Source organism: Chaetodon trifascialis, chromosome 11, assembly GCF_039877785.1.
Source record: "Chaetodon trifascialis isolate fChaTrf1 chromosome 11, fChaTrf1.hap1, whole genome shotgun sequence".
NCBI classification, from domain to species: Eukaryota; Metazoa; Chordata; class Actinopteri; order Chaetodontiformes; family Chaetodontidae; genus Chaetodon; species Chaetodon trifascialis.
Genome location: NC_092066.1, coordinates 14,191,325 through 14,213,120, shown reverse-complemented (window position 1 = coordinate 14,213,120; position 21,796 = coordinate 14,191,325). Strand labels below are relative to the sequence as shown.

General features: G+C 42.0%; 1 protein-coding gene across 1 annotated transcript in view; it reads right to left on the bottom strand.

The window, feature by feature from the left end:
- Positions 1-311: 311 nt before the first annotated feature.
- Positions 312-21,796, bottom strand: part of LOC139338801 (uncharacterized) — a 33,803-nt gene continuing 12,318 nt past the window's right edge. The window contains exons 2-22 of the mRNA XM_070974069.1: positions 11,947-12,344; positions 10,630-11,170; positions 10,318-10,514; positions 9,847-10,236; positions 9,235-9,527; positions 8,754-9,019; positions 7,958-8,095; positions 7,621-7,877; positions 7,383-7,488; positions 6,847-6,981; positions 6,502-6,758; positions 6,314-6,398; positions 6,069-6,223; positions 3,914-5,743; positions 3,707-3,785; positions 2,690-2,734; positions 2,270-2,478; positions 1,950-2,106; positions 1,461-1,855; positions 612-741; positions 312-454 (exon numbers count right to left, since the gene is read on the bottom strand). Of these exons, the coding sequence (XP_070830170.1) occupies positions 312-454; positions 612-741; positions 1,461-1,855; positions 1,950-2,106; positions 2,270-2,478; positions 2,690-2,734; positions 3,707-3,785; positions 3,914-5,743; positions 6,069-6,223; positions 6,314-6,398; positions 6,502-6,758; positions 6,847-6,981; positions 7,383-7,488; positions 7,621-7,877; positions 7,958-8,095; positions 8,754-9,019; positions 9,235-9,527; positions 9,847-10,236; positions 10,318-10,514; positions 10,630-11,170; positions 11,947-12,344 (6,206 nt within the window). The remainder of the gene's footprint in view (positions 455-611; positions 742-1,460; positions 1,856-1,949; positions 2,107-2,269; positions 2,479-2,689; positions 2,735-3,706; positions 3,786-3,913; positions 5,744-6,068; positions 6,224-6,313; positions 6,399-6,501; positions 6,759-6,846; positions 6,982-7,382; positions 7,489-7,620; positions 7,878-7,957; positions 8,096-8,753; positions 9,020-9,234; positions 9,528-9,846; positions 10,237-10,317; positions 10,515-10,629; positions 11,171-11,946; positions 12,345-21,796) is intronic.

The window sequence follows — 21,796 nt, the reverse complement described above, 5'->3', positions numbered from 1 at the left end:
ATATAATATCAGATGGACCTTTTGTGTAGATTAATCACAGAACGTGAGAACCTTGTGAGTTTTCCCTCTGTATCAAGTTGTAGCATGGTGCAATGGAGTTAATTTGCCTTACTTGACATTGAGCATCTTGCAGTATGACTATTGTGCGTACACTCATCGCAATGTCGATGCTAAAACAATATATCGTGCAGCCCTAGTGTGGAGTCGTCTTGTAAACTGCCACAGTCATGTTTCTGCTAGTGGTCAAGACCTCTACAGGGTATTTTATTTATTATTAAGTGCCATGGCTCATCCTCGCAACCATCTCATATTCACACTCTCCAGCTCTCCCCAAACTCTTGAGCGCTCCCGGCCCTGGTCCCATCTGGCTTCATCCAATCATTCCACTTTTGATGGTCAAAGTTCCCACACAGACCTCCCACCCTCCATTTATATACGTGTGGGAGAATGATCTCTGCGGGCACAAAATCGACAATACCATTCATTGTATAGCTCACTTTAAATCACTTTCATTGACATGGGATGGTATGATGAATTTGTTGTGAATCCTACAAGATCCAGGACTACTGCTAATTCTTTTAGACTTGTTTAACTAGATGAACAATAGTTACCTGCTGTGCCGTGTCCACCAAACTTCACTGACAGGCCAAAGTCTGTCTTCAGATAGATGTGTGAAAAATACTTATAGATGTTTAGACCAGCAGTTGGTGAGACAGGACTATTGGTTATTCTTCCATCCACCTGGAAGGAGACAGAAAAGGGGATGTGCCAATGCAGTTCATAATGTGCAAGAGGACTTGTTTTGTCAAGTATTCATTCTTGTAAGAATATCTATGTTGTCTGCAGGGATTCACAAAATGGCTCTAGGAATGACATTGTCACTCGGTAGATCAGGTCAACGTTGAAAGTTGAAAATTGATGTTCTGGTAACGTTAAAAATATAATTTTCATTTTCCTAAAAGTCACTCACCATGATAATGACTTTTTTAAAATAATGGATTCAGACCTCTTTGAACAAATGATTGTATTTCTAATTGTATGAATTAGATAATGTGAGCTATCCAGTTTTTGAAAAATTGCAGTTACTGCTTCAATACATTCAAGCTTGAGTACCAGAGTTCTTTGGATATTAAACACAATATACTAACCAACAGCTCAGACTGCTTTTTTGCTTAGATGATAAGGTCTGACTCTAAACATGTGTAAAGTGCCAATAGGGAAATAACATATGACAGAGAATAATTCAGCACATAACACATCATCTGCCTCACTGCTGTCGTAACACCTCACATAGGATATGCGAGGGAGTGCTGGTTATTTCCCTCAGCGCTCTCACAAATGTTTGTGGGCGGGCAGAAATCTGATATTATCCCACGAACAAAATATTGTGTCTGCTGAAAAGGTGCCACAGGAAAATGAGATGGAGGCAGCGTGTTGCTAGAAATGCCCTTGAAACTTACGACCAGCCTCCGTTTCTTCTTGAACTCCACGGTGTGATTGTACACTCTGATTTTAAGCTCTTGTAATCTGTGGTGTTCTTCATCGTCATCGTCATCGTCATCATCATCATCGTCGTCGTCGTCGTCGTCGTCGTCGTCATCGTCATCATCATCATAGTCATCATCATCATCATCATCATCATCATCTTCTTCATCAGTGCCACTGTCATGATGCCGACTGTCATCGTCATCATCTACGGTTTGTGTAGTGATGCCCTCGATGTAGACATCTGGAAGATTATTTTGCTTGTTTTTGGTCTGGACCAGCACATATGAGTGCTCGCCTTCAAAGTCATACTTCATTTTATCAAAGGTTTTGTACTCAGCATCTCTTGTGATAGAACACTTATTGAAGCCTGGGGAGCAACAAGTGTAGAGCAATTTATAATTTAGTAAGCAGGATGTATGGTTTAGATACATCACAAAGTCAATTGTTGGCATTTACAGCACCTGTAGAATAGCAGTGATAATTGCCCTCCTCATTTTGAAGGCAGACAGCTTTGCCATTACACTCATCTTTGTCGTCGCAGTCAATATTCCCCACACCATGGTGTTCCTCACATTCACATTTCTGACTGCAGTGATTTGTGTACCACACTTCACCGAACTGACAAGAAAGAGAGAGTCATTATGCTGCTTGGACCTTAATCTCCACATGTACCATTTTTAACAATAATGCTTAGGCTTTACGAAAGTAGTTCTGTGTATTTGAAAATCATCACTACATATGACTTGTGCCATTGATGAAGAGTCATTCTGAACTCACTCACGTGATGCACAGCGCCATTCCTGTCCACACATCCACACTGTTGGACAGGCACACAAACGTTCCATTTCTGCACAAAGCCTTCATCACATGCACATCCCTGCTTGCAACCCACATTGTCACTGCAGTGTGGTGGGCCATGTATGTATGCACAGGTGGGACTGCAGGCAGGCATGCAGGTAGTGTAATGACTGTTCTGTGGGCAAGAGGGTGCTATAGAGAGAGACAAAAAGGTAGAGGCGCAGTGTATACTTAGTTATAAGCTTAAAATGACAAAAATGGTCTGTACAGTCAGTATATATATACTGCAAATTTAGTGTTAGTGTTGTAGCTCACAGGTGAGTTTTGCCACAGTTACCACAAGTAAACATGATTAAAAACACCCAGTCTGTGTTAAATAGGGAAATGCAGCCTCATAACTTACTTGGCACAGCTGTGGTTGGTGGTTGTGGTCTAGCTGTTGTAGATTGTGATGTAGCTGTAGATGTAGGTTGTGGTTTCAATGTGGTTGTGGTTTGTGGTCTCAATGTTGCTGTGGTCTGTGATGTAACTCTTGGGGGTTGGGGTTTAACTGTGGTTGGAGATGGTTGTGGTCCAGTTGTTTGTGGCTGTGATTGAGTTGTGGTCGGTGGTTGTGGTCTAGTGGTTATTGTTGGTCGCTGTCTAGCGGTTGTTGGTGGTTGTGGCCTAGCTGTTGATGGTGGTTTTGGTGTCGTTGTGGCTGGAGGTTGTGGTTGATTTGTTGGTTGTGACTCTGTTTGAGATGTGGTTGGAAGTTGTGGTTTAACTGTTGCTTGTGGCTGTGTTTCACCTGGAGGTTGTGGTCTAGCTGTGGTTGGAGGTTGTAGTCGAGCTGTTGTTGCTTGTGGTTTAACTGTTGTTTGTGGTTGAGTGTCATTTGGAGGTTGTGGTTTAGCTGTCGTTGGAGATTGTGGCTGAGCTGTTGTTGGTGGTTTTGGTTGATCTGTGGTTGTAGGCTGTGTTCTAGCTGTTGTGGATGGCTGTGGTTGAGCTGTTGTTGGTGGTTCTGGCTGAGCTGTGGTTGTAGGCTGCGGTCTGGGTGTGGTTGGTAGTTGTGGTCCAGCTGGTGTTTGTGGTTGCGGCTGAGTCTCAGTTGGAGATTGTTGTCCAGCTGTGGTTGGAGGTTGTGGTTGAATTGTTGTTGGTTGTGGTTTAACTGCTGTTTGTGACTGCGTTTCAGTTGGAGCCTGTGGTCCAGCAGTGGCTGGTAACTGTGGTCTAGCTGTGCTCGGACGTTGTAGTCTAGCTGTTGTTGGTTGTGGTTGAAGTGTTGTTTGTGGCTGAGTGTCAATTGGAGGTTGTGGTCTAGCTGTTGTTGGTTGTGGTTTAACTGTTATTTGTGGCTGAGTTTTAGTTGGAGGTTGTGGTCTAGCTGTTGTTGGAGATTGTGGCAGAGCTGTTGTTTGTGGCTGAGTGTCATTTGGAGGTTGTGGTCTAACTGTTGTTGATGGCTGTGGTTGAGCTGTTGTTGGTGGTTCTGGCTGAGCTATGGTTGTAGGCTGCAGTCTAGGTGTGGTTGGTAGTTGTGGTCCAGCGGGTGTTTGTGGTTGTGGCTGAGTTTCACTTGGAGCTTGTGGTCTAGCTGTTGTTGGTTGTGGTTTAAGTGTTGTTTGTGGGTGAGTTTCACCTGGAGGTTGTGGTCTAGCTGTGGTTGGAGGTTGTAGTCGAGCTGTTGTTGCTTGTGGTTTAACTGTTGTTTGTGGTTGAGTGTCATTTGGAGGTTGTGGTCTAGCTGTCGTTGGAGATTGTGGCTGAGCTGTTGTTGGTGGTTTTGGTTGACCTGTGGTTGTAGGCTGTGTTCTAGCTGTTGTTGATGGCTGTGGTTGAGCTGTTGTTGGTGGTTCTGGCTGAGCTGTGGTTGTAGGCTGCGATCTAGGTGTGGTCGGTACCTGTGGTCCAGCTGGTGTTTGTGGCTGCGGATGAGTCTCAGTTGGAGGTTGTTGTCCAGCTGTGGTTGGAGGTTGTGGTTGAATTGTAGTTGGTTGTGGTTTAACTGCTGTTTGTGGCTGCGTTTCAGTTGGAGCCTGTGGTCCAGCAGTGGCTGGTAACTGTGGTCTAGCTGTGCTTGGACGTTGTAGTCTAGCTGTTGTTGGTTGTGGTTGAAGTGTTGTTTGTGGCTGAGTGTCAATTGGAGGTTGTGGTCTAGCTGTTGTTGGTTGTGGTTTAAGTGTTGTTTGTGGGCGAGTTTCACCTGGAGGTTGTGGTCTAGCTGTGGTTGGAGGTTGTAGTCGAGCTGTTGTTGCTTGTGGTTTAACTGTTGTTTGTGGTTGAGTGTCATTTGGAGGTTGTGGTCTAGCTGTCGTTGGAGATTGTGGCTGAGCTGTTGTTGGTGGTTTTGGTTGACCTGTGGTTGTAGGCTGTGTTCTAGCTGTTGTTGATGGCTGTGGTTGAGCTGTTGTTGGTGGTTCTGGCTGAGCTGTGGTTGTAGGCTGCGATCTAGGTGTGGTCGGTACCTGTGGTCCAGCTGGTGTTTGTGGCTGCGGATGAGTCTCAGTTGGAGGTTGTTGTCCAGCTGTGGTTGGAGGTTGTGGTTGAATTGTAGTTGGTTGTGGTTTAACTGCTGTTTGTGGCTGCGTTTCAGTTGGAGCCTGTGGTCCAGCAGTGGCTGGTAACTGTGGTCTAGCTGTGCTTGGACGTTGTAGTCTAGCTGTTGTTGGTTGTGGTTGAAGTGTTGTTTGTGGCTGAGTGTCAATTGGAGGTTGTGGTCTAGCTGTTGTTGGTTGTGGTTTAAGTGTTGTTTGTGGGCGAGTTTCACCTGGAGGTTGTGGTCTAGCTGTGGTTGGAGGTTGTAGTCGAGCTGTTGTTGCTTGTGGTTTAACTGTTGTTTGTGGTTGAGTGTCATTTGGAGGTTGTGGTCTAGCTGTCGTTGGAGATTGTGGCTGAGCTGTTGTTGGTGGTTTTGGTTGACCTGTGGTTGTAGGCTGTGTTCTAGCTGTTGTTGATGGCTGTGGTTGAGCTGTTGTTGGTGGTTCTGGCTGAGCTGTGGTTGTAGGCTGCGATCTAGGTGTGGTCGGTACCTGTGGTCCAGCTGGTGTTTGTGGCTGCGGATGAGTCTCAGTTGGAGGTTGTTGTCCAGCTGTGGTTGGAGGTTGTGGTTGAATTGTAGTTGGTTGTGGTTTAACTGCTGTTTGTGGCTGCGTTTCAGTTGGAGCCTGTGGTCCAGCAGTGGCTGGTAACTGTGGTCTAGCTGTGCTTGGACGTTGTAGTCTAGCTGTTGTTGGTTGTGGTTGAAGTGTTGTTTGTGGCTGAGTTTTAGTTGGAGGTTGTGGTCTAGCTGTTGTTGGAGATTGTGGCTGAGCTGTTGTTGGTGGTTTTGGTTGAGCTGTGGTTGGAGGTTGTAGTCTGTCTGTTGTTGGTTGTGGTTTAACTGATGTTTGTGGCTGAGTGTCATTTGGAGGTTGCAGTCTAACTGTTGTTGATGGCTGTGGTTGAGCTGTTGTTGGTGGTTCTGGCTGAGCTATGGTTGTAGGCTGTGGTCTAGGTGTGGTTGGTGGTTCTGGCTGAGCTGTGGTTGTAGGTTGTGGCCTAGCTGTTGTTTGTGGCTGAGTGTCAGTTGGAGGTTGTCGTCTTGTTGTGGTTGGATGTTGTAGTTCAGTTGTCATTGGTGACTGTGGCTGAGTGGTTGTTTGTGGTTGTGGATTAGCTGTGGTTGGAGATTTTAATTTAAGTGTTGTTTGTGGCTGAGTTTCAGCTGGAAGCTGTGGTCTAGCTGTTGTTTGGGGTCCAGTTGTAGCTGTTGTTAGTGGGCTTGATGTTATTGGTAGCTCTGGTCTTGTTGGAACATCAGCACTGGATGGTTTTGGTGGTGGCTGTGGTTTTGATGAAGTTGATTCTTGTGGTTGTGTAGTAGTCGAGCTGTTCTCTGGAGGAATCTCCAGACCTTCTGTCACAGCTGGTTTGAAGGTTGTGGGAGTAGGGGTTGTTGGTTTAGCCAGGTCTGTAACAAGATAAAGTAAGTTGCATCAATTTTAAGTCTTGAGAGTAATTTATGTATATGTATTATGTATCAGTAGGAGGACAGAATCACCTGCGCAATGCCCATGATATAGCGATACATCATCTATAGCCACATCAGACTGATCATTGGAACCTCGTCGCCCCTCAAAAATGATCTAAATTTAAGTGCAGAGGTTAATACACTATTAATGTTTTGCTGTGCAAGTTTTCTAACATTAGACAAGTTCGAAGGAGAAACACATTAGGTTGTTAACTCACCTGGAAAGTTCCAGTGGTTGTCAAGTCCACCTGAGCCATGTGCCACATATTTCCTTGATCATTCCTCTTCCACCAAACAGCATCAGTCTTTTTGTCCTGGAGCAAGTAGACATTGAGGCCCATTGTATCAGATGAGCCATACATATGGTACCAGAACTGCAGACACTGAGGACCAGGGTCAGAACACTGTGAGCTGATGAGACGAGCTGCGTCTCCATGCGTCACATTGCTGCCCTCGATGTAAAGATACCGACCATCTAGAAAAGAAGAATGAAAATTTACAGCTTACATCCTTATTTCTGCATGTTATCTGTCATTTATTACATTACAAAAAAAGTGTATTACCACCATTGTGGTCAGCAGAGGGCCCAGTCTTCTGGGTGGGGGTGGAACGACTTTGCCATGTCCAGTCAAAAGCATCTGTGATCATCTGATTCCAGCTACAAAGGTGGCTGTCAAAGCTACAGTCAATATTGCAGGCTATAAGGGAAACATTTGCAAAATATTAACATGAAATAAGTATTGAAACTCTTGTGCAACTTCCTGAAAATTAAGATAACCTTTAACTTCAGTTACAACTAAGAATTGCTCATTCAGTATTCACTGGCCTATGTACAAATGTTAATTTGTAACTATGCTTCAGCTTTCTGATGCAGAGGCAAATGAACCATGAAATATAGCTTCCTGTGCACTTACCTGCGTGTGAGGGGAGGATTTCCGCAGTTGTGGAAGGAAGCTCAGTTCCACTAACCATGTGATTATTGACTTTCTTTAAACTATGAGATATCTGGTATGGTCTTAATGTATTTGCACCATTACAAATGTAACAATTAAAGTTATGATACAATATGTCCTCTTTTAATGTGTAATGTTTTATTCACCTTGTGGGGGCTGAAAGTCACCTGAGCATGAGCCAAGGTGGATGGAAATGTCATCTATGGCCACATCTGATTGAGCATTAGAGCCTCGAATTCCTTCCATTATAATCTGAGAGAGGTAGTAGAAAAAATAATCTATCACTGTATAGAATAAGATCATTAGTCCTTTCAAGAAATCTCTGCAACATTCAGTGAGCACCTTTTAGGCCCAGATAATGTCAGTATGTAGTGTCAGACTTACTTGGAATGGACCAGACACACTGATGTCAACATATACTGGATGCCATACTGGTCCCTGGTTATTCATCATGGACCAGAGCTTGGTAGTTTCATTGTCTTTGAGCAGGTAGATATTGATGGCCATAGCTGCAGCTGAACCATACATATGGTACCAGAAGTGCAGGCAGAGTGGGCTTTGATAATGGCACATTGAGCTCAACAGACGGGCTGAATCTCCATGAGTCACATCATCTCCCTCAATAAACATGTAGAAACCAGCTAGAGGAACATTGGAAATAGCACAATAATTAAAAACAAAAGAAAATGCAGTGATGCCAAGGCCTGACATCGAGTTTTACCTCCAGTGGTGTGGTCATAGTTTGGGCCAGTTAGGTTTGATGGGGTTGGTCCTGAATTTCTTGTCCAGTCAAAACTGTCCTTTATGAGCTGTTTCCACCCACACAGATTATTTTCAAAGTTGCAATTCAGGGGACAGGCTATGAAAAAGAATAGAAACACAATGGAAATTATTAAGTTACATTACAATTACATTAGTTAAATTACAAGCTAATCATCTGTAGGTTAATTTTGATATGAAAACTAAGATTTTATTTTAAATTGAGTTATCCACAAGAATATGATTCCATCCAATCTGCAACCATGGTTAAATGTTTTTAAATACATTCATTTATTAAACATCTACAGATTTTGGAGGCAATGTAAACAGATGTAATATTTGATTTTGAAATAATTCTAAATTGGACTGTGACACTGATTTTCTAAACTAGTAACAAAGAATCTTGCCCTGAATGTCTTACAAGTCTGATCTGGTGTTGTGGTGTGGCGGTTGGGGCATCAGCTGAGATGTGGACAAAAACAATACAAAAGGCCAAACAGACAAGGAAAAAGAAATAAGTTCACCGCCTCAGCCTTTTTGGCACCCTAAGAGATATTTGTGTTAGCAACCTCGCTATGTCTTAATGGCCTCATTAAATTATTTTTGCTTACGTCAATGACAGAAACTAACTTCATCTTATTGGGGTTTAGCACTAATAAATTTTATTTCATCAAAAAATCAAGCAATTTAGTCACAAGCAATATCAGTACACATACATTTAATCTCACAGAGTTACTATGACTGACTCAAACACTCACCGCAGGCTGTGTCTGCCTGCCAGGGTGGAAGCTCCACTCCTGCAACCTGGCATGCTGCTGCATAGGACTTCAGAGATTCACAAAGGGTGTCTTGGTCACCAATTGTGCCACAGTAGTCATACACACAACTATCGATGTAGATGCTTGGATGAATGTGTTCATGGCAGGTCTTGAAGGCATCCCCTAGCAGTGTGTAGCACTCATTGTAGGCATCATTCTCCTCATCGTAATCACAAATTCTGGGGTCATTTGGCCGGGCAATACACCTAGGGAAGAAAGTTTAGACAAATGCATTAAGATCTCGACATTTGTGTTTCAAGCTCAGGCTGTTGGGAATGTAACTAGTGCTAGTGTGGCTAAAAAAAGATCTCATCTGCTGTTCAATAGCATGCTTTTCCTTTTGGAGGTATTAAAATGTTGTAACATTAATTTATTTTGGATTAAAATGTGTAGAGATACCCTGTATAATAGAATAACTTACTCATTATTGCCTGGCACCCTCCAGCTGTCACCAAACTCAAATGGCTCAGTGGCATTTTGGCCTTCTGGTGTTACAAAGTCATCGTCCTGTTGTTCAGAGTAGGTGCCACACAGTCCACACAATTCATACTTGTAGCGCTCATCCACCTGCAGGAAGAGTCTATTTTGCCCATCTATCATCATTCTGAGGCCAAAGGTCGTCTCCAAAATGATATAATTATTTTTCATGTAGACCCATACTGAGCCATATGTTCCATTGTTGGAATAGGGAAGTCGGACACGGCCATTATTCACCTAAACAGAAGACAATCTATCATTTGTAATGAGTTTATACATAAAACAACACTATTTTGTTTTATTTGTATTCTGGGATAGTTAGTGCAACTAATTAGTTGCCAAAGATGACAAAGAAGTTCCTCCAATTCCTTGACACAGATACATATCTGACCCCTGTGTAAATGGGCAACTTGCAGGCCACGAGACAAAATTGCATGGACTGGAAGCTGTCCAGCATCAGACACATTTTTACAAAAGCCTTTGTTACATTCACATGCTTTAAAAGAGTTGCATTGTGGATTGTTTGTAGAGAATTGCAAAGAGCTGTCATACTTACAGAAACCTCCCTGCTCTGATTCAGGGTGAGGTTCAAATCCTCAACCTGAAGAGCCACAGCGTCCATCTTGGACAGGGTGAAGTTCTGAAGCGGATGATGCATGTTGTGCCCAATCACAGCGAACTGGACAGAGCTTTCTCCTCCGCATGTGGTAGTGAGTGTGTAACTGCAGCCTCCTTGAAAATCATAAGCCAGCCCATCAAAGGTGATAAAGTGTGGATCACCATACACACTGCAGGTGGTGGAATTGAAAGGGAAGCAGCCTTTGACCCCATCCTTGACCTTACAAACCTCATTGTCTGCGCATTGCATTGTGGTGCACTGCATGTCATTATCACCCATGCACTTGCACTGCTGTGCACACTCTCCTTCCAACAATGTTTCTCCTTTCTGCAGGCAAACAGGAGTTGTGTGAATAAATTCTAGTAATGTGGATTGTGAAACTGTTCCCTGTTCATCTACCCCACTTACCTCATAGTGTTTGCCACTGTACCAGCACCCACAGTCCTCTGCAGGGACACACTTTCCCCCACTGAGTTTGAAGCCAGAGTCACACTCACATCTTTCCTCACAGCTTCCACAGGGGCCAGCTGTATCTGGGCTGGAGCATACCTTGGGACAGCCATCAGCACATGAGTTATAGTGGCTGTTCTCACCACACTGAAGGGCTGAGAAGGGAGGAAAGAGAAGGAGAGCATGCCCATTGCTGTATGGTCACTATGTGACACAATTTCCCTCAATGGGGACAGAGAAATTAACAGAGGCAAAGGTAAAGCAACATACGGCAGAATGTAGAGTTCCTCCATGTGGGTATAGCAACTCCAGCCTCCTGGCAGATATCAGCATAGACCTGTAATGTCTCACAGAGCACCGCTGGGTCACCATGAGTAGAGCACATGCCGACCACGCAACCCCTGAAGTAGCTCTCTGCCCCCAGAACTGATTTGCAGTCAGCAAAGGGTCCAGTACTAGAGAGGAGGCCTCCACAGTACAGTTCACTAGCATATTTAGCCTTCTCCAGTGGATCACACTGATTAGGTACAGGCATCTTTTCACAAGAACTCTCAGCCACAGCTGTAGCATCTTCGACATTTGTACCTTTGAGTTTTCTGAAGTCATCTCCTCTGAGGTGGTCAGAGCTTCCACACAAGCCACAGACTTGATCAGAGTAAGTTGGAGGCAAGTTGACGTGGACAGCACCAGTGCTGTCATATGTGACAGAAAGACCAAAGCTGGTTTCCAGAATAACAGCAGCAGGGCTGCTCTCGATGTTGATAGCACCACTGCTGAGGTGCAGTGGAAGCTTCTTCCAGACCCCATTAACCTGAAGAACAGTTTATGTTTTAAATTTCCTTTCCAGCTGTCATCAGCAATATTGTCTTACTCTATCTGGCAGTTTGCCTAAAAAGCGGCATTCTGGTGATTGATGGTGTACATTGAGAATTGATAAGGTCCTGTATAGATTCAGGATGTTATGCCACTAAACCGTGCACTTAATGATAAAGCTAGTTTATCAGTTGAATGGGCTGCAAATATGGGAACTGCTTGATCCAGTACATTACACAGCTCAAGACTCATTACAGCATAATGGCAAGGTGCCACAAGACTGAAGTTGTACAGATGAGACTTAAGTTTAGGGAGCGATGTTGAATAGGGAATGGAAATACTGTATGTTTTTAAAGAAAAAAATTATTAGACAAACAAGCTATGGATGGTTTGGTTTGCAAGTTACTGTCTCCTTTAATTATGACAAATTTAATTGTCCATATTGTGTGATGTTAAACTGATAAACGGCTTGGCTGAGAAAACTGAAAATAAATTCAGAGTGCCAAAAAGGAGTTTGTAATTGCATGGGTGAACTAACAAAAATATTTTGTTAAATTATGTAAAATGTTTATGATAAGGATTATTTGGATGTTTATGCTTAGGAGTTCTAACAATATTTTAACAGCCATTCGAAACTCCCTTTGTAAATGGGACAGGGTTGAATGACAGCATAGCATTTTAGGGAATGCCTGTACATACATTGGCAGATGCTATAAACATTAGCAATGGACCACAGTATGCGTTAAATTTGTATCTCACATTAACATAACTCACCACAACCCGGTGTTTCTCCCTTTTCAGTAGGGACACTCTGAAGTTCACTGTTTCTATAATGACCCGTTGAACAGTTGACAGAGATGAGTTCCCGTTCTGCTCATTGACCACTTCCACACTGAACATGGGCAGGGCGTCAGTGGGTGAGCAGGTTTTAGCCAGTGTGTAGGTGCAGGGTGCCATGAAGCGGAACAGCACTCCATCAAGAGTGCTGAAGTCTGTGTTCCTGTGAACGGTGCACGTCCCAGAGGTGGAAATCCCACCGGAGGGTCCTCTTTGAGGACCGCAGATTTGGCCCTTAGGGCACTGAGATGGAGAACAGGAGAGCTGGCCAACAAAACAGAGGCAGCGGGTGGACTCATCTGTCCATAACTCTGTGTTCGATTCACACTGCTGTCCTGTGGGGGATGTGAACACATAAACAATCACTTGATAATCACAATACTGTCTGACTAGGAATAACAGATCAGTAACATTAATGAATTATTCAGTTTTGATACTGAATGGACTATTCTAAATTATCTGAATTACCCAACCTATTATTCCTCTCAGTACTGTAGTATGTCGATGAATGGTTTCTTAATCGTCAAAACAAAAACATTCCTTGTCTTTTACATCTTAAGCATTTTGTGATATGGGATTTTTGCAGTTTTGTGTTATGCCAATAATGGTTAACTTATTAAAAACACATTGCCATCACCCTGCGTACCGGTGAAACCTGGTGGGCCTCCCTGGTACTGTTTTTAATTGGTTTTACTCCTATCTCACAGACCATTGTTTCTATGTAAGTTTGGATACATGTGCCTCCGGAACCCGTGAAATGAAGTGTGGGGTGCCCCAAGGGTCAATTTTAGGTCCAGTACTTTTTAGTCTTTACATGCTTCCCCTTGGGGATGTCATCAGGAGACACGGCATCAGCTTCCACAGCTACGCTGATGATACACAGCTTTACATTACCATGTTTCCTGATGACATGGGGCCTATTGATACCCTTTTCAACTGTATTTTAGACATTAAGTCATGGATGGCAGAGAACTTCCTACAGCCCAACCAGGATAAAACAGAGGTTTTAGTTATTGGTCCTGAAGGCAAGAGAGAGACACTTTTACCAAAACTACAAGGTTTTACACCCTCACAATCTGTTAAGAACCTGGGCGTCATTTTTGACTCTGAGCTCAGTTTTATTTCTCATATTAAAAATGTAACAAAGATAGGTTTTCACAATCTTAAAAATATAGCCAGAGTCCGCCCGTTTCTCTCTCAGGCCAGCATGGAGGTACTGATGCATGCTTTTACTATTGTAATGCCCTGTTCTCTGGTCTTCCCAAGGGGGAGGGGGGGGGGATTTGCTATATTACTATCCTATATTTTTATCTTTTGTCAAGCAACTTGTGTTGCATTTTTATGTATGAAAGGTGCTATACAAATAAAGTTTGATTGATTGATTGAGTTTTCATTTTTCATTAACCGATTGGACCAAAAGTAGGCTGTTCTTGATTTAGTAAAAGAGAAGTAAGAGAATATTTACCACATGAGCCTCTCCTTACACCTGTCCGATTAAATGCAACCTGTTCCTCCAAGGACGCTGCTTGAACTGCTTTGAATACAACCTGATATAAAAGCAGATCTTTTTGAATATATTAATTTACTATATTGTAATTTCCCAATACAGTTTAATTGCAAAGTGTGGGTTTATATGCCTTTTTACCTGAGTCCCTGCTTCACTGATGTTCAAGGGGACAAACACTTGTCTCCAAGAATCCCTGGGGAGGGCAGGTGATGTCCAGACTTGCACCAGACCGGCGCTGCTTTTTAGCAGAGCACGGAGTTCTGACCCTTTAGCTGCGACTGGGGCCAGGTACCAAAACTCCAGACAGGCCTCGCCTTCCAGCCCCAGAGGACCGCTCTCTAAAATATTCACTGCAACATCATCCGGAGGTGAAAAGGCCAGTAAGACAGTTTAATACACAGAGGGCTTTCATCCATAAAATAGACATAACACTTTGTTTCCAAAGTTTAAATTCAGTGACCTCATTACTCCATTCTTTTTAAAACACACAATATAAATGGTAAACTATTTTTAACTACACAGGTTAGGAATGAGCTTTTATGTTGCACCGTAATTTTAATCACATCGGAAATAGCAAACCAGTCCCTCGTCTTTGTTATTGCAATAAAACAAGAAGTACATCTGTTGTGGCACAGTTATCATTAAGTGCAAAATAGCTGCTTAGAGTGTTTTGTGCTAAATTTGAACCCTAAGTGCAGGCCCTCTGCTTTGATTGCCCCTGGGAGAGCACCAGGCTATAAGAGATTATTAGCCTGCTTCCGATCAATTAGTGATAGGCAGCGAGGCACGGACACAGTCACAGCCTGTCTGTTGATTAAAACAGAACTGTGGACTGATGTTCCAAATCCCCTTCAAAAGGGTGGGACACAATTAAAACTCGCAGCAGTCATATTATCTCTAAGTGCCAAACTGAACTCATAACTGAACTGAACTGTAACCTGACTTGATGATATTAAAATTTGGCTTCCAGTTTCTTCATTACATGTAGTTCATCAAATACATTGCTGTACTATTGTGCAGTAAATGTTATGTTAATGTACTTGTTGCAGAAGTTTGTTGGTTCCTTGTCCAGTCACACATGGGATTGTTGTGTTGGTTGTAGAAACACTGCGTAACATATTCTGTGAAAGAAAAGACAGGGGTTATATATAGTAATATGTACAGTATCTATATTTCTCAAACTGTTTATGTCTGTGGATTTAAATCCTGACAGTTGAGACAAATTTGGATTCATTTGTCGCATTGAATTATGGAGTATCTACAGGTCTCCATACCTGAGTTTGTCCTCCAGTCTGGTAAAGTAGCGAATGAAACATTGTCAGCCCTGAAATAACAAAAAGCCAAAATTTGTAAAATATCTGATTTATGTAAAAACAAAACGTTAACACCAATCAAATCCCATTCAGTATCCACAAAATTCTTTTGACCAGAATCAAATATTTGAAATAACCTGACAGTTAAAAGTGAATTCTCTTGAGTCCCACCTGCACTGAGTCCCTGTCTGAGTTAGAAAGAGTAGAGTCACTGTGACCAACAAATCTGTGTGGATGCCTCCAAGCATGGCTGATCCCTTCACGGCAGCCTCTCAGCTGCTCTCCCGTTGCTAATACTCTCTCTCTCTTTGATGAATTGAAGAATGAATGATGAGCAGTAACTGTTGTGGAGCTTCTCTGTGGAAACGCAGCTTATGTGATCCTGTCACTGCCAGCACAGAGGTGTGGGACCTCTTGTGTCATTCTGAGAGCAGAGCAGCAGGTTTTAGGCATTTATAGCCTGCTGCCTAACCAGGTAACTTCAGCAGTGGGTGGAGAAACAAGACTGTAGGACAGGGAGACATGAAAGGGGTTGGATTGGGTCTGTGACATGAAAATATTCCAAAAGGGGTGACTGCAGCTGACATGGTTACAATAAACACTGATAGGCAGGGTTATTGTTTAGTGTTGCTAGGTCATAAAAATCATAGAGACCAAGGTCATCAGATATCGATAAGACTTGGAATAAATAAATGAATGAGTTAATAAAGTGATGTATGACAAGTTTTTTTTGACACAACAATTGAATGTCTTCTCTTGACTTCTAACTTTTGATGTAAAAATTGTATTTAGCAAAGGCCAAAAATAATCTGTGAGAGATTTTGAGTGGTTATCGGATATCATGAGGTAAAAGGTTTTTTGGTTGAAGTACAACGAGTTCTCCACTTGAGTCTGCTACAGGTACCAGTTAAAAGTCAAATGGTTAATCTGGTTAGTCTGTAGTCTACCAATATTCAAAGATTCTAATGGGTACAAAAAGGTAGAAAGACAGAATAAAACATGGTTTGCATGTTTGCTGCTAATCATAGACCCCCAAACATACAAGTTTATAATCAGTTGGCAGTTTCAGTGATAAAAAATGAACAGGATTGCAGCCACTGACCAAACTACTGTTATTCCAAAGGCACATCTTCATTATAAGAGATCATTGAAAGAGGAATAATATTCTTGGAACCTCTGTAGAACTGTTAACATCATAGACTTACAGAAACAACTGTTAATTATTAAGGATTTACATCCTCAAGTGTACATCTCAAAACACGACCAAAATAACGATCGATACTGATGATCCTCTACATGTAGGGCAATAACATCATTTTCTTTTCAAATCAGCGTGAGTCCACTAACTCTCTCACGGATAAGACAAAATGTGAGTCATTAAGAGCGTTAATGTATGAATTGATATTTCTGAAAAGTACACAATGAGGCATGTGTACATTGTGACTTCATACATGTGGATAAACAGGCTTCAAGAAGTTTCTACTCGAGCACATGTAGTGTATGTAGAGCTGTGCACACTGTAAGAACAGGTGGAAAAAGAGTCATAAGAAAGAAGCACTGTCTGATCCACCTGTTGGGACATTCCTGTAGCCCCATCGGTATGTGTCAATAGAGAGGGTGGCCCAAAGCAAATATTAGAGCTTTTAACCTGTCCAAACTAAAAGAAGGTCTTTGTTAGGGAGCAGTTGCAAAATACTTCTGTATATCAACTGGATAAAAACTCAAGTTGTTGTGCTCATTGGCAAAGACGAGGCATTACAATAACTATCTTATCTACAGAGATAATCTACAGTAGTCTGCACAGACACCAGTCTGGTTTCTTAAAGTATGATCAAGGTTTTATCCCAGTGTTGTCTTAGGTGTGGGATGAATGCCACAGAAAGTGAGTTAGTTATAAACTGAGCGTCACAGGCCTGTGCTGAGTAGGGACTGATATTTTCAGAGGCTTTAAAATTAAGTAAAACAGATGTACTGCTCTGTAATGTCTAGTCATAAATCAGTATTTACACTCCAAGGCAGCAACACACACAGCTATGCAAATAAATATACAGGTATTTGGCTTTATTCGGTTAATGTTTTCTCACTCTCAGTTACTTATTTCCTTTTACTATGCTCATATTTGGCACAATTCCACTCTGATACACCATTCTGGTACAGTTACTCCAATAGGCAAGAATTTCAAAGGCCTCCAGCCTTTGGCAGCAACAGCCATGATAATTACTAGAAAGGAGTTATCTGTCTATCCATTGATAAGGCCTGTCATGGGGTCAAGTGCATTCAAATCACTTTATCAGTTACACAATGTTATCCATACCCATAAGTTTATAAACCAATACTTGTACTCATACCTCTGGTCTTCAGCCAACAAATAAAGGATCCATTAATAATCAACCTTGTACAGAGGAAGTGGGAGAAAGAGCAACAAGGGGCCAAGACAAAACAATACACTGTGGGCTTTTCCATGGATAATTGTGTACTACAGATGCCCTGATCCATGACTAACAGTTAATAAGCCTGCGTTTGCGTTCTGAATCTCCCCTTTGCTGGCTCTGCTGTATCCTGCGCGAAAATAGAACACCTTAGTAAGCAAAGGAATGTTACTTTGAAAAAGCGGAGCAAAAGTCATGTTCTCCTTTTTAGATCTGAAGGAGAAATGAAGGAGAAATGTGAAATAATTTGTAGCGAAATTAAAGCTGTCGCAAGTGCAACAAGAAAGAACTAACACGCTGCATTTTCCTACTTTGCAAGAAGAAAAGGGTGCCATAACATGTGATTACGCTGGTGAGTGTGAAAACTCCTTCAGGCATTTGGTGAGAGGTTTCTGGACATGAAAAATAAACAAAAGGAACTAAACATATTTGCAACGCTCTTTTATGTGGAAACAGCTGATGCGCCTGACAATCTACAGCAAACAACACGCGCAAAACTAGGGACAATAACCTCCCTCTGCTCAAGATCTGTTATTGTATGTTCGTCCTGAGGGTTTTCCCATTCTGAGGAGACAGTTTTTATCTCTGTTTGGGACAACCTTCTACTGGCAGCTCTTTTCAAAACTGACTCTCGCAAAGACTCCGCTAAAGACTGACTGACCCAAACCTGGAAAACTAGCTGTAGCATCATCATCACCACCATCTGACATCAGATGCCTCATCAAAGAGAAGCAGTTCCAGCCTTAGTGTGATAAGTATGATCGTTAATTTAGTGTGGTCTGTGAAGAATGTTATAAAATAGAATTGGAAAAAGGTTTTCTGCCTTATTCAAACAATTATCATGTCTCATCCCTCTCTACAATGGCTGGCTTTTAATCCCGCCTTCGAGTGTGGCCATTCGGTACAACCATAAACACCTCTACTGTACCTTGTACATGACACAGAGCTCATTTATTACCCCTGTGAACAAAAACAGCTTTATTTCGAAGTCTGTTTGTCCCTTGCAAAACTTGTGTCTTTTAATCTTGAAAAGCTGTCCTATACCCACACATCCTAGTTCAAGCACCCCTTTGTCAGAGTTCAGTTTATGCCAGGGTTGCACCCAAAGGTCACCTCTGCTGGAAAAAAAGAAAATCAATCAGCGATGCAGCCTTTCATCTACGAATAGGTCAGTCAATGGCATATGAAAATCTTCTCAGCCTTCCTCCCAGTTTGCTTGTGTCTTTGCAGTCTGCATTCCCTGGAGATGTCCTCAGCTGTAGCAGCAGGTCAAGGTCACGTTTGATAGATAACACTGGGTAAGACAGGGCAGACACTGAGCTTTCCCTCATGTCAGAGCTTTAGCACTTATACTTTTATTGAGCTCTCATTCATATACTCGCTCCCTTCCCTCAGATGTGGGAATTAAATGAGGACAACTGAGATCACGCCGCTTGTTCTTTTTGCTGTCTGAGGCAATGTACGATGATTTAGTGTAGGGTCAAGGTCATCAGAGATGGAGACCAGTGGGAAGGCAGGCCAGAATACTGGCTCTCATTCATGTCTCAGGTTTTAATCGAAATCTTTGAGCTTTTCTGTTGATGCCCCATTTCTGCAGTCGGAGGAATATAAATAGCACTTTTTGTTGCTTTGAAGTGTGTGTGGATGTTTTGGCATCTCTAAACTCTGTGTGCGATTTCGTTTCTATCCCTTATTTTATAGAACATAATGTATGGCCTTCAAAAGACTACAGAGAATTGAGTGCTTGTGAACCTCGCTGATAATTATAGTAGTAAATTACATTGGTACATGAATGTTGAGGACATACGTAACTGCTTAAGTGGGTCTATAACATTGCATTTTAAATCCCCTGACTATTTATGGGCACATTTTTACAGGAGCTGCCATTTATAGTCTGTCTGCTGGAAAATGACCTATTTTCAATGAGGTTTTTAGAATGAAGAGTTACCACTGAAGGGTGAACGAAAGCAGCAGAAGGCCCTTCTGTGGAATGTAAAGTAGCTAAGGTATAGGTTAAAGCAATCTCCTCATTCTTTCGAAATAAAACAAGTCTATCAAAACAAATTAGGCCTCGATGTGCGGCGCCTGTTTAATATTCATTGAATCATCTGACTTGCCAAAGCATTTCTTAATTTCACAGGGACGAGTCAAACTTGTTAACATTTCACCCTCAAGCCTCAAAAGTGAATAAGTGTTCATAAAGCAATAAAGCAATAAATGACCTTTCTCGCATTCCAATTATTATTGTGGTAAACACACCCAATTTAATATTTGTTAGTGTTTGTTTCAGGTTTCTTTCTTTCTCTCTTTTCCTTTTTCCTGAGACAAGGTCATGAGCTGTCCTCCCCCCTTCCTCTCTGTTCCTTGCTTGCGTCACGCTCCAGTGAAAAGTTTCCGTGCAATCTTGCAGATGTTTCTTGGCCTGTGGCGCTTTGTTTCACAAACAGAGCCTGACTTCTCCTTCCGCTGCATGGTTGCTAAACAGGTTGTTTAATGAATACAGGTGCTGTGGTTCTGCTCTGCCTATCAGGGAGACATGATCAATACTGTAGGCAAGCTGCGTTTAATTGTCTTTTGTCAACACTCCTCTTTCCCCACCCCCTAAATCTGCCCAAACCAGAGGATTTATTCCATTCTTTATCCTTCGTCTGGCTTTTTGATACACGCGTCTTGTTTCAACACCCAGCTCGCAGTTAGGCATGAAAAATGTGCCTCAAATCTGAGATTACTTTAAGTTTGGGAAGAACTCCAGTCATAATAAGAAAAAGAATAAGGTCACATCAGTTTTTGTTTGGTTGTGTAAGGGCAATGAGAAGCACACGAATAGCATCATAAGTCCAAATATAATACTGCATATGGGACTGCACAATAGAAAAGGCCCTTTCAAATCATTTCAAACCAGGAGGCTGCCTGTCGATGTTTTACTGTTGCCGGTTCAAGAACTCATGTACTTTATTTGAGCTATTTCAACCATCCTTAGGCAGTTTTTAATTGCTGTGCTCGTTCTGTCCAAGCCACCTTCATGAGGACATTTAGTACAAGCTGGTGGAGCAGAACATTTACACCATTCAGTCGTTCCACCAGAAGGTGGCACTCTGTCTCCTTTTGAAAACTACCTGAGCATCAGAGCCATGACTACAAAGTTTCTGAAGGTTTAGCAGCTAGCCCCTATTATAAAAACTACTGATTTTTTACAGCTAATGGAAATGCATAATGTTAAACTGAACAAAATTTTCATTTTACATTAAAGGACAGGTATTGAAATACGTATCTAAGAAATAATAGAATAGTAATGTCACCACATTTGCACATGGATTGGTTGAAACGTTTAGTCTGAATGGTGCTTTCATACCCATGAACCTGACCCAGCCACTGATGAAAAGAATATGAATTAAACTGCAATAACAATTGATCTCACTATCTAGTCTGTTAAAGCAAGATAATTCCCATTTGTGAGGTCTGATAAGGATTTTTTTTTTTTTTTGTTTCTGGCTTCAGTGATTCTCTCACTGATAAACCCTGATCCCAGCTACAATACTCCGGCAGACAGTGGCCCAGTGTCCTATCTCCCCTCAATTAACTTCAAACTGCTCTCCATTACACGCTACAATGAGACACGCAATTTCATTACCTCACACAGGCCTATCAGCGCTACTAATTGTTTTTCTTTTCATTTTCAGCATCCCTCCATCTCCCAGGGAGTGGGTGTGAAGATATCCCATGTTCAGAAAGATAGGAGGATACAGGAGGTCTGGGGGGAAAAAAGGAAAAGAGACAAAGAGATTGTAGTTGTCCTGTGTACTTGCTGTTTATTGGTCCAGTAGTGAACAGAGCTGGGCAGTTCGTCTGTATAACCTTCAAAGGCCAGGAACTTGAAGCACTCACTGACACTTAATTCACAATCAGCAAAAGGTCAACACAGACACAGACACATGTACAGAGAGTAACTGTAGTTTACTGAGCTAACTGGCCAATGTCATTGTGGCTCCACTTTCTTTCCTCCAAACACAACAAATCAGCCACACTCTCCTAGAATTTAGAAGTGCTTCTGTTGCACTCCAAGCAATGGTAGGAGTACTCGCATGAGCAAACAGCTGATTTCCAGTGATATACAGTACCCCGATGGGCTCTTCAGACACATAAACACACGGTCTGAACTGAATGTGAAAAATCTGTAGTTTAGTCCCTGACAGAATAGAAGTTACTGATTCATTTTACCATCATTAAAATGGACAATATTTACCCACCACCCATTTTAGACCAGGAAATATAATTTCCAAAATAGTATAATTAGCAAATGTACATGTTAAAGCAAAAACTGCTTGAGTTTTGTAGTATTGATATCAGTATTTTATGCAAGTCTTCAAGTTTCTGCATGAATAAAGTCAGTTAAATAAATGCTGTCTTAATGATTTGCTTTTTAAAAACCTACAGTCTCAAACCTGCATTGCAACTTTTACATCAATATGGTGAACTTGGAGCTCCTGGCAGACATTTAGCTTCATTAACATTCATTTTAAGTTACGTTTATATTTGTG